Source organism: Gavialis gangeticus, unplaced genomic scaffold (genome assembly GCF_001723915.1).
Source record: "Gavialis gangeticus isolate Ggan-Ray unplaced genomic scaffold, GavGan_comp1, whole genome shotgun sequence".
Classification (NCBI taxonomy): Eukaryota; Metazoa; Chordata; order Crocodylia; family Gavialidae; genus Gavialis; species Gavialis gangeticus.
In genome coordinates this window covers 47,162,636-47,173,337 of record NW_017728998.1, presented here as the reverse complement: position 1 = coordinate 47,173,337, position 10,702 = coordinate 47,162,636, and the positions used below count along the sequence as shown (strand labels likewise).

Sequence of the window (10,702 nt, the reverse complement as noted above, 5' to 3'; positions counted from 1 at the left end):
GCTGGGGCTACCCATGTGCCCTTCAACAGCTCACCAAAACTCATTAAGCAGCCCTCCAGCTGAAATAATTGCCTGCCCTTGTCCTTGGGCTTTATTCTTCTCTCACAGTAGAGGCTTTTGAATCATGTAAGTGTTGCAGGTATCCAAGAAGTGAACAGACTGGTTTTCCTATTTTGTTTTGGAAGCAAAAATAAATAAAATAAGTGGGTCTTGGAATTAAATAAATAGCCTGGGGGAAGCTGGGAATGGTTTGCTACTGAGTAGTTCATTTTTAGTTCAGCAAGGTGCATAGCAGGACCTTGAAAAAAAACATACCCCAGCTCATCAGTCTGCTACTTAGGACAAAATTTTGACCCTGTTGGAAGGTGGAATTTTCACTTTGCTTCATTGAGGCCTGGCTATAAACCTTGCTGGGGGTAGACAGGTCAAGTTGGTACTTTAGCACTTGCTCATGGACTGTGAAGGTGAATTGCCCTTAGTCTATGCAGTTGCTCTCATTCCTTTAATTGTATTACAGGTGAGGTGGACAGTGGTGTCACCAGTGCCTGCCCTTTTGTCTCCTCTGCAAACAGGTGACTCCCGAGTATCAGGATGAGCTGATGTCTCTGCTGAGAAACCAACAGAGAGAGCTCACCGAGTTACGACAGAACCAGATGGAGCTGATGCGGAGACTCACTGATCACCTGGACGCTGTGCAGAGCTCCCTCATGGGCCATGTGGAGAGAGTAATTGGCTCTCAGCAAGAGCAAGAGCGTATCCTTCCATGGAAACCCCTCTGGAAGTAGACATGGCATAGGGCTAGGTCTGGGTGAGCATCTTTTCATTAGAAGGAAATCTGGCTAAGTCCTCAAGAGCCTTATGCCTGCTGCAGACACCCCATGCTGATGGGCTTGCAAGCCATGTAAGCAGTTGCTCTTAACCAAAGAGCCACAACATACCCCTTGTTGGCAGTGGTGGCAAACATGCTCCAGTTCAGAAAGAAAAACTGCATTGTGTAGTTGGTTTACTCACAATTTCAGGCAAGACACCAGCAAAGGATGGAATAAAAGAAAAGCCTTGGTTTACCTTTCCTGTGAAGAACTGCAGGTGATGTTGAAGAAACACATGAGGCTTTGGAACAGTGGTCTGAGTGTGTCTGGTCTGTGCCATAAAACCATGCTTCAGTTTTTGCTTGAGATATGGTCAGGGTTTGGAGAAGCACAGGGCTTCAGGGCAAAATGGGGTGATATCAGAAAAGCTGGGTGCTAGAACATGAAGGTGACAAGGTGCAGCAAGGCCAGAATCAACAAGGGCCAGCTTGCCTCTGCACCCGATTCAAGCTACTGTTTCTCAATGCCTTGTCAAGATGGGAAGTTCACAGAACATAAATGGAGGAAAACACTGCTACTTTCTTTGTGTCACTGAACCATCCAGTGGCCTGTTGGGTGGCAGGTGTTCATCAAGTACAGATTTACCAGCTGAAGCAAGATGTGTCCTAGAATGCTGATACCAGAGAAGCAAATTAGGCTTTATGAAGTCCACAGAAGTGCTGGAGATGTCTATTTAGGTGAGTGTTGGGAGAAGAGGAGAAATCTCCTGGTGCTTGTGTTCCTTAATGTATGATCAGAGAGGAGGCTAGACCGAGCTCTGACAGAATGGCACCAGCGGAACGAGCAGTTACAGGAGCACCTGTCCCAGCAGCTCTCTCAGTCCATGTCCACCGCTGTCTGTAATCGCCTGGAGAGGACCATTCGTGAAGAGATGAAGAAGACAGTGCCCCAATGTAAGTTGTGGGAAACTCTCTGTAGGGAACACAGACTGGTATTTACATGCTGTGTGCAGCCCTTCTCTGTGAGCAGTTAATGAGTGTGAACTTTCCTGAGGTTCAGCCAGTGCAGAATGGGTTGTAGACTTCATTGAGGTACATCTGGAAAGTATCCTGGCCATACCATTCCTGAGTGCCTTGGCATCCCACTGGCCTTTTGTTTCCTAGGGAAAGGGGAATGCTTTTCTGGCTCTTAGGCTACATCTGCATCACTTTCTCCTTCATGTTGTACTCAGGTATTTCCAAAAGCATGGACCCTGTCACTGGACAGCTGAGTAACACCATTGCAACCAAACTCACAGCTGTTGAAGGCACATTGAAGGAGAATGTCACTAAGCTGGTGAAATCAAAGGTAAGGACCAGAATGCAGCCATCTCCAGGCTGTCCAGCATTGACCTTCCAGAGTAATGATCCATTACTGATTGACTGGCAGCATCCTCACTCTTCAGAGGCTGAAAATGGTTTAGTTGCTAGTGTAGAGAGAGCCATTTTCTGGTACCACAGGAAATCTGGGTAGACACCTGCTCCCTCTCTATTCCACCTTCTGTCTTTTGTTGCACCTCCTATATTAGTGAAGAACAAGAGCTCCTTTTATGCAAACACCCTTTCAGAGGGACTTTTTGACAGACATTTTCTTCCAGTATGGGTATACATATTTAAATGTACAAGACAGTTGTCATTCTGTTTGGGGCACCATGCTTTAAAAGCATGGACAGGTTAGATCCCAGTGGAGAGCACTGAAAATTAGTAGAAGTTTTTAAGAAACATAACTTAGGAGGAAAGATGGGAAAACCCAGGATTTAGTTTAGAGAAGAGAAAAATGAGGGGGGATTTAACAAGTCTCCAAACACCTGCAAAGTGATTATAAAGAGTATGATGACAGACTAGTCTTTGTAGCCATAGGGGACAGGACAAAGAGTAACTCTCTTAAATTGTAACAAGGGGAATTTTAAGTTGTATTTTACAAAGTACTTTAAAACTAGGGGAGTGATTTAAGCATTGCAACAGATTCTACAAAATCTCTAGTTTTTAGAGTGTCAGTTAAATGAGCGGTTGTCTGGAATGGTTTGTACAGGGATGATTCTGCCTTGAGATTTCTCAAGGCAACTTTCTGAGGTCTCTTCCAGCCCTATTTTTCTATTATTCTGTTCTGAAAGTTCACTTAGTCTCCCTATGCTAAGTTTCAGGCCAGGTATAGACATGGTCAGAGTCTGGCACTGCACATGAGGAGGATCTAGGTAACATCTTACTTGTTGGCATACTGGGAAGTTAAACCCTAGACTTTAGTTCACCAGAGGGTACAAAGGAATGGAAGAAGCTCTCTGGACTGTCCCAGGATCTGCACCTCCTTAGCAAACCCAGCACAAAGCAGTCTGCTTCTCCCTCGGCTTGCTCCAAAGCCAACTTTTTTGCAAGCTCCCCAAGCAGCACCCTAGCTGTTGCATGGTCAGTGGGTAGCGAGCCAGCCTGCTGTCTGTTCCTGAGGGAATGCTCTTTCGCAGTATTTAGCAGGGTCACAAAATGTTGAGCTGGTATTCTTGCAACACACACTTGCAGAAAAAGGCATGATTTGAAGCTTTAGCAATATCTCTTCTTGGGCTTTCCCCTCCTATTGCTCAGCCTTTTCCCTTCTGGTCTTTACTGGCCTGAACAGGCAGGTGATTATAGCTTTAAAGCTGTGGGGGGTCTCACTGTCCTATGTGTAGTGTATGCGTATATGCATGTGGAGTACATATTTTTCCAAAGATGGTTTAAATTCATTTTTCCAAGTTTACCTTCACTTCCTATCTGCTTTTTTAATCCAGGTCCTTTTCATATAATCCCTTTCTCCTCACTGTTTTCAGCCTCTTCCACTGAGTCTCTACAAATGTAATTAATGTTAATAGTGTACAGGGAAGTAGCCTGGTCCCCTTCCCATTGGATTCAGCATAGTGCCATTTCCTTTCGATCCCCTGAGCTCCTGCAGAGCTGTGGCTAATGATTGCTCAGTTCTTTTTTCATAGGTTCTAAGGAAAATAGAGCTGGAAAGGGACCTCATGGGGTCATCTAATCCAGCCCCATGCTCAAGGCAGGATCATCCGAGACATCACTGTTAAGCTTTGGTCCAGCTATAAGTGGTCTTCTTGGTGCTTGGAACCATGTTGTTGCTCTATAGTTGTATATGAATCAGACTTATAAAAATGGTTATGGAAATGTATAGACTCATCTCAGCTAAGTGTCTATCTAACCTGTTGTTGAAACCTTCCAAAGATAGAGATTCCACAATTTTCCTAGGTAATCTATTCCAATGCTTGACCATCCTTGTAGTCGGGAAGTTCCTCCTAACCTTCAACCTAAATTTCCCCTGCTGCAGCTTGAGGTCATTGCTCCTAGTCATATCCTCTGCAGCCACAGAGAGAAGCCCATCTCTACCCTCTCTGTAATTGTCCTTCAGGTATTTGAAGACTTTTATCAAATCCCCCCATTCAGCCTTCTTTTCTCCAGACTAAATAACCCTAGTTCTTTCAGCCTTTCCTCATGACCGAGACGATTCACATTGAGTGGATTCTGAAGGGTATTTCAGATTTGTTTTCCTTATTGCTTGTGCTCTCACTGTCCTCCAGATGCATTATGAATTTCCTTTCTTTGGCTTTTCTTCTTTTGCTGTGAATATATTTTTTGTGGAATTGCAGCTTCCAGATCACTGTGCCTTCTGCACTCATTTTCTGCACAGCACTTCCTCTTCCCTCCTTTTTATTTCTTGTACTCGGCTCTTCTCCGTTGTTTATAGTCTGGAGATGCCTTAATTACCTCTTCAGGATCAAATGGCTTAAGGGGTGAGGAGTCTAGTTTTGGCATCTGTTTTTTTTTGCATTTGAATTTAAACACTGGGAAATCTTTGTTTTCTAGGATGTACTAATTGGGGTTCCCTCAGCCACCAAAGTGTAGTGTTAACTGCACTTCAACTGGAAAAGGGTGTTAACTGTTTGGGAGAGAAATACTTCTGGTTGGTGCTGGGCAGTCCTTGTCTGTGCTGTTTTTGGGTTGCAGGGCAGGTAAAATGCCTCCCCCCATCTTGTCTTAGATAGTAGAAAAATGCTAAACTCTGGGGCCTTTTGCATGTGTTTTCAAGAACCTTACAGATACCATTGTGAGGGCAGCTGCGGATGCCCTGCAGGGACCCATCCAGTCAGCCTACAGAGAGGCGTTCCAGAGCATCGTGCTGCCTGCATTTGAGAAGAGCTGCCAGTCCATGTTCCAGCAGATCAATGACACGTTCAAGCAGGGCACACAGGAATGTGAGTCATTTCTTAACCTTCCCTCCCTAGCCTGGCTGTCTGTCATTGTTAACAACAAACCCACAGTCCCAGTACAGAGCACCACAATGGCAGCCATCTGCAAGGGAGGGGAGGGTTAATTCTCATTTCTCACTTTGGTCATGCAAAGCAGTTTGTATGACCAAATTCAGGCTGCTGCAAGAGCTGAGGTGAGTCTGTGGTGCTCCTGGCTCCCAGTCTGACCTATAGGCATGGCTCTAGTTCCTCAGCTGTAGTCTCCCAGTTGATAACAGCCTTGCTGTATCATCACACTTCCCTAGTGTGGCAGTAGGACTGTCACTGTCCTAAAGCATCATATATTTGCCCTGATATAGGCAGGGGACAGAAGGCAAACTTCTCTCTCCTGTCCCATACTGGCTGGGAGGCACAGCACTTGGAGGGAGCTCCTTTCACTTCTGCATCCCTCTGGTGAGCTAAAGCCTGGGGTTTAATTCCTGGATATGCTAACAAGCAAGATGTTACCCAGTCCTTGCTCATGTGCAGTGCTGGACTCTGCCTGTGTCTGCACCAGCCATTATTACAGCACCTCCCTATTTCTGTCTTATGGGGCAATGTGTAAAGGAACTGGTGCCCACGTTCACCTTGTTCTACCCAGGTTGGTGGTGCCCTCTTCCTTCCTTTTACGAGGTCTTCAGTGTTGATCACCCTATACACAGCCTGCTTCCTCCTTGCCTCCTTGCTTTTTCAGATGTATTTGCTCCTGGCCCCATTGCCAATGAAATACTGTAGCTCACACTAGTGTACCACAAAGACGTGTGCTTCCCTTGCCCTGTGTTTTTAGGCCCAGCTGAGCAGCCCATGCAAAGACTTGTTGCTACAGAACATTTTGGATTGGCTGCTCAGTCACTGTTACCTATACCCCTGATGGGGGCCTGGGGAAGTGCACGGAGGTGTTCACAGTTTGGTCCGCTGTGTGGCCCAAAGGCTGGGCTTTGGGACACCCCTATAACCCCTACTAGAACATGCCATGTGGTTAGGCAGCAGAGCTGCCAACATCTCAGCTTCCCCAAGAGCACCTAGCTAGCACGTGTCCCCAAGCACCTATCTGTCTTATGGTTGCAGATATCCAACAGCTGGAGACCCACATGAAGAACAAAAAGGTGCGAGAACAGGAGGCACGGGACCCCCTGCTGAGCCAGCTCCGACAGCTGATCACCACCTTCCAGAGCACCACAGAGCAGCTGGCTTCCACCATCACGGCCAGTGTCCATGCTGAAGTGCAGCATCAGCTGCATATCATCGTGGGCAAGTAAGCTGGCATCTGGGTGTAATGTTGGGCACCTGCTAAAATTGGCATCACTGAGGAATGCAGGTGCTGGTGGGGCCAGGCAAGGTGTGCAACAGAGGCCTTTGTTAGCTCTCCTGTAAAAACAGGCCTACCCCAGGGGGTAGCTCTTGGACCTTTCATTTGCAGTATGCAGAACCAGTCAACAAGAGTTTCATGCAGGCATGTGTAGCTGCACATGGAGGACTGCATATCAGCATAACTTGCAGCTGAGCCTTCATTCAAACTGGAGTCTTGGGCCCTAGAGTGTAAGCTCTGTGTACTCTGTGAAGCAAGGCTCAACCAGGCTTATGTCTTCGGACACACCCTGAGAAGGGTTTGGATTTTTAGGTCTGCAGCAGCTCATGCCTTGAATCCCAGCTACAGAATGCAGCTGCACATGTTACAGACATGCCTGAGCTGCTGGCAAACGGACTGAATCCAGTGTCTTACTGTCTGTAGCACAGTGTGGCCCCTTGTGTTTCCAGGCAATAAGAGTATATATAGATTTGCATCTACAGGGGACCATGGCCGTTTCAACAAAGAGGCCAACCGTGGAATGCAAATGCAGCTCCCCTCTCATCTTCCAGGTAGCACCTGGGGATGAGAGCTGACATTTGTGGAAAGTTGCTGCTGGGGGATTAGCAGAGATCCCTGCAGCTTTGCACTGGCAGCAGAGACTCTAGAGACTTAACATAGCTGAGAGCTATGAGGAAGAACAGGTTCCTGGAAAGGTTGCCCATCCTATTCCCCCCTCCTCCCCCCCGGAATCTGAGTCACTTTAGCATGTGCACTGGAGCAAGTATTTTAAGGGTACACGCCATGAGGGCTCTACAGAGTCCCAGGGGGCTGTGTGCACCCTTCACTGGTAGTCCTTGTTTGTACTTGGGCCTCCAAGCAGTTTGTATGAGCCCTCTGGTGCTTGTGCTGAAGTACAAAGCATCCCTCTTAAGATCTGAATCACAGGTTTGTCAGGTGTAAGCATAAGCAGTGAAATCTCTAATGCTGTTCTCAGGGCTCGCTCTTTTTCTAGCATGCAGGAGTCCATTCTGACCCAGGTGCAGCGGGTCATCAAGGGGGAGGTGAGCCTGGCCATGAAGGAGCAGCAAGCAGCTGTCACCTCAAGCATCATGCAGGCAATGCGCTCAGCAGCAGGCACACCCATCCCCTCCGCTCACCTGGACTTCCAGTCTCAGCAGGCTCACATCCTGCAGCTGCTGCAACAGGGCCACCTCAACCAAGCTTTTCAGCAGGTACATGGGCTGCCTTATGGGGCTGATCCTTCTGAAGGAGCCAAGGGATCCCCTCTTATTCTGCCTGAGGGATGAAATGGGGGAAGACTCCCTTCTCCTCCCTCCCCCTTCCTCTGCCACTTGTCAGAGTCATTCCAAAGTGAGTCTTGTGCTTCAGTCACAGCAGTGCAATGGGGCAGGCACCTGCTACTGTGCATCACTTGACACCACGGCTGTGTCAGGGCAGCAAATTGCTAGTGGCAAAACCCTTTGACAAGGCAGGTGCTCTTAGTACTGAGTATTCTGTCCTGACCACTGCTGACAGATTTTGCTGAGGGCTGTGGCAAACTGCCATTGGTAGCGGGTGAAGATGGGGGGGGCGCAAAAGATGCATGCATTCAACCCTACTATGTGTGGAGTGTATTATCTTTTGACCACTGGTGGGATCTTGGCTCCGTCCTGTTTCCTACCCTGCATCTGGCCAGCACCAAGCCCTGGTTTGTTCAATCTCAGATGTCTTTGAACAAATGTAACCCATATGTGTTGTGTGCCTGAGTAAAGGGCTAGCTGCCATGGCATAGCAGTTACTCTACACCATTACCTCATGCAGTGTGGTCCATGGTCCCAACCAGCTCCTAAGCAGATACAGCTAAGTTGGCTGTGTTGGGTTTTCTGATGAGAAAGTGTGCTCTCCTGGAACTAAATTTGTGCCTTGAGGTCTGAATGAGCAGGGGGTCTCCAGACAGGAGAGGATGGGAACACCATTCAGCTCTACCTAGGCATATAGGGTCTTGTCATTGCCATTATAGGGCTCCTCATACCCCTCTCCATCCCACTCATCTCTGACTTATTTTTCTTATTAGGCTCTCACTGCAGCTGATCTGAATCTGGTCCTGTATGTTTGTGAGACTGTGGATCCACAGCAAGTTTTTGGGCAGCATCCATGTCCACTGTCCCAACCTGTCCTCCTCTCTCTCATTCAGCAGCTCTCTTCAGATTTGGGTACCCGGACTGAACTGAAACTGAGGTGGGTGTGATCCTAGACCTCCTTTCCAGCTCTGAGCATGTTCTCTAAAAACATCCACTCAATATGCAGTGGCAAGTACAAAGCTAGTAAAATGTTGAGCATCGTTAAGAAGAGAATTGAAAGCAAAATGAGGAACATCATGCCATTATATAAATCCATGGTGCAGCCACATGGTGAAATGTATGTGCGGTTCTGGTCTCTGCATCTCAAAAAGGATGTAGTAGAACTAGAAAGATCCAGAGAGAGGCAACTAAAATGATCAGTAATATGAAGCAGTAGCTGGACTAGGAGAGACTAAAAAAGGCTAGGACTCTTCAGCTTAGAAAGAAGGCTGAGGGAGCGGTATGATTAGAAGTCTAGAAAATCATGAAGGGTGTGGACCAAGTGAACAGGGAACTGTTGTTCATGAAATCCCAGAATGCTAGAACTAAGGGGACCCACTGAAATTAGTAGGAGATGGATTTAAAACTAAAAAGAGAGAATACTTTTTTTATGCAACACATAGTTAACTTGTGGAAGTCATTGCCACAGGAGGTGGTGGAGGCAGATAGCATAGCCAGGTTCAAAAACATACAGACAGAGTCATGGATGATAGTTCTATTAATAGCGGTTGAACAGAACACTTGAAGATGTTTCCTCTGGCATCTCTAAACCAATAATGGTGGATGTTAGGGAAGGTAGGGATAGATCACGCTAAATCTGTTTGGTTTGACTCTTCCTCTAGCATCCATGTTGGCCACTATTGACAGGCTACTGAACTAGATGGGCCATTGGTCTGACGCAGTATGGCACTTCTTGTGTTCTTATGACTTCAGGCATGTTCCTAGATGCTAAACACATTGACCTCAGGGAATGTCCTAAGTAGCGTTGAGCTGAAGCTTTCACTGAGCTGTCCAGTGTGGCCATTAACTGTAGGATTTGTGTTAGCTACCATCACCGTTGAAGCAAGATGCTGAGTTGGTTGTTTATGTGGCATATACCACATACAAAGAGAAGATATTCTGAGCACCAGTGGTGCAAGTCCTGATCACCCTTGTTCAGGTGGACTTAGCCAGGGGGCTGCAACTTCTGTGATAAGGCATCTGGTTTGTGTGGTAATTCAGAGAGGTTTAAAATGTGAAGTCTGATTCTGGCTTAATCCAGATAGTGTAGTGCTACTTGGTGTGATACTGAATGCAACTTTATCCCATCCCATCTTCAGCACACTGCCAGCACAATATTCAGCAACAAAGGGAAATGAAGTTGGGCAAGCAGGAGTGCTGGTAGGTGATGGCTGGAATTGTGGAATAAGCACAGTAGCTGGTGACTTTCTATTAAATCAGTAGGCAGTGATATAGGTATCAGTACTGGCACTTAAAGGTGACATCTTTCAGTTTCAGGGTCTATACCCCACTTGGCTGAAATGGTAGGTCTGAGATGTGATCTGCTGCAGGCTGTCAGGGTATTGCAAGTGCACAAAGTATGAGCTCAGGTTGGCTAACACAAGTTATGATAGCAGAGATGAAAAGGCAGCTTGAGTTCAAGCCCATCGAAGAGCTTGGAGATGAACTTTGGCTGCTAACCTGTTGAAACCCAAGTTGTATTGGCCTCACTCCTGTTTTTTGATGAGTTAGCCAATCCAAGAACACAATTCTGTGTGAAGTGAAGATACAACATTCCTATTACAGAGTAAGTGTAGGGGTTCCTTGCAGCCATAGTTGGAAACTTGGGTCTTTTTTGGATATTAAAGGGTTTGCTGAAAGAGCTAGACCAGGAAACCTCTTCTTGTGGATGCTGTTACACTAACAAGTCCTTTTGTCAGTATAGCTAAAACCAGTTACCCCAGCAGAATGAGCTGTATTGGCCATAGGACTTTTCCCCTCAGCTTATCTGCATTTAGGTTAGGGTTCTGCTAACAACCTGTGTGCTTCAGTGGTGCAGTTCCTTTTGCCGCCATCCCCAGTGCTCCTAAACCAACAGTAGAACTGTCATGTCAGCCAAGCCGTAGCTTTTTAAAATGAAAGCAGAGAGAGATTCTGGAGCAGAAAGGGGCTGACTGCATGATTGTAAAATGTGAAA

At 46.8% G+C, this 10,702-nt stretch overlaps 1 protein-coding gene across 2 annotated transcripts in view; it reads left to right on the top strand.

Moving 5' to 3' along the window:
• Positions 1-10,702, top strand: part of EDC4 (enhancer of mRNA decapping 4) — a 79,557-nt gene that overhangs the window by 61,950 nt on the left and 6,905 nt on the right. For both annotated transcript variants that reach the window (XM_019505868.1, XM_019505867.1), the window contains 7 exons: positions 573-753; positions 1,607-1,762; positions 2,041-2,156; positions 4,917-5,082; positions 6,184-6,370; positions 7,419-7,638; positions 8,481-8,644. In XM_019505868.1, the coding sequence (XP_019361413.1) occupies positions 573-753; positions 1,607-1,762; positions 2,041-2,156; positions 4,917-5,082; positions 6,184-6,370; positions 7,419-7,638; positions 8,481-8,644 (1,190 nt within the window). The remainder of the gene's footprint in view (positions 1-572; positions 754-1,606; positions 1,763-2,040; positions 2,157-4,916; positions 5,083-6,183; positions 6,371-7,418; positions 7,639-8,480; positions 8,645-10,702) is intronic.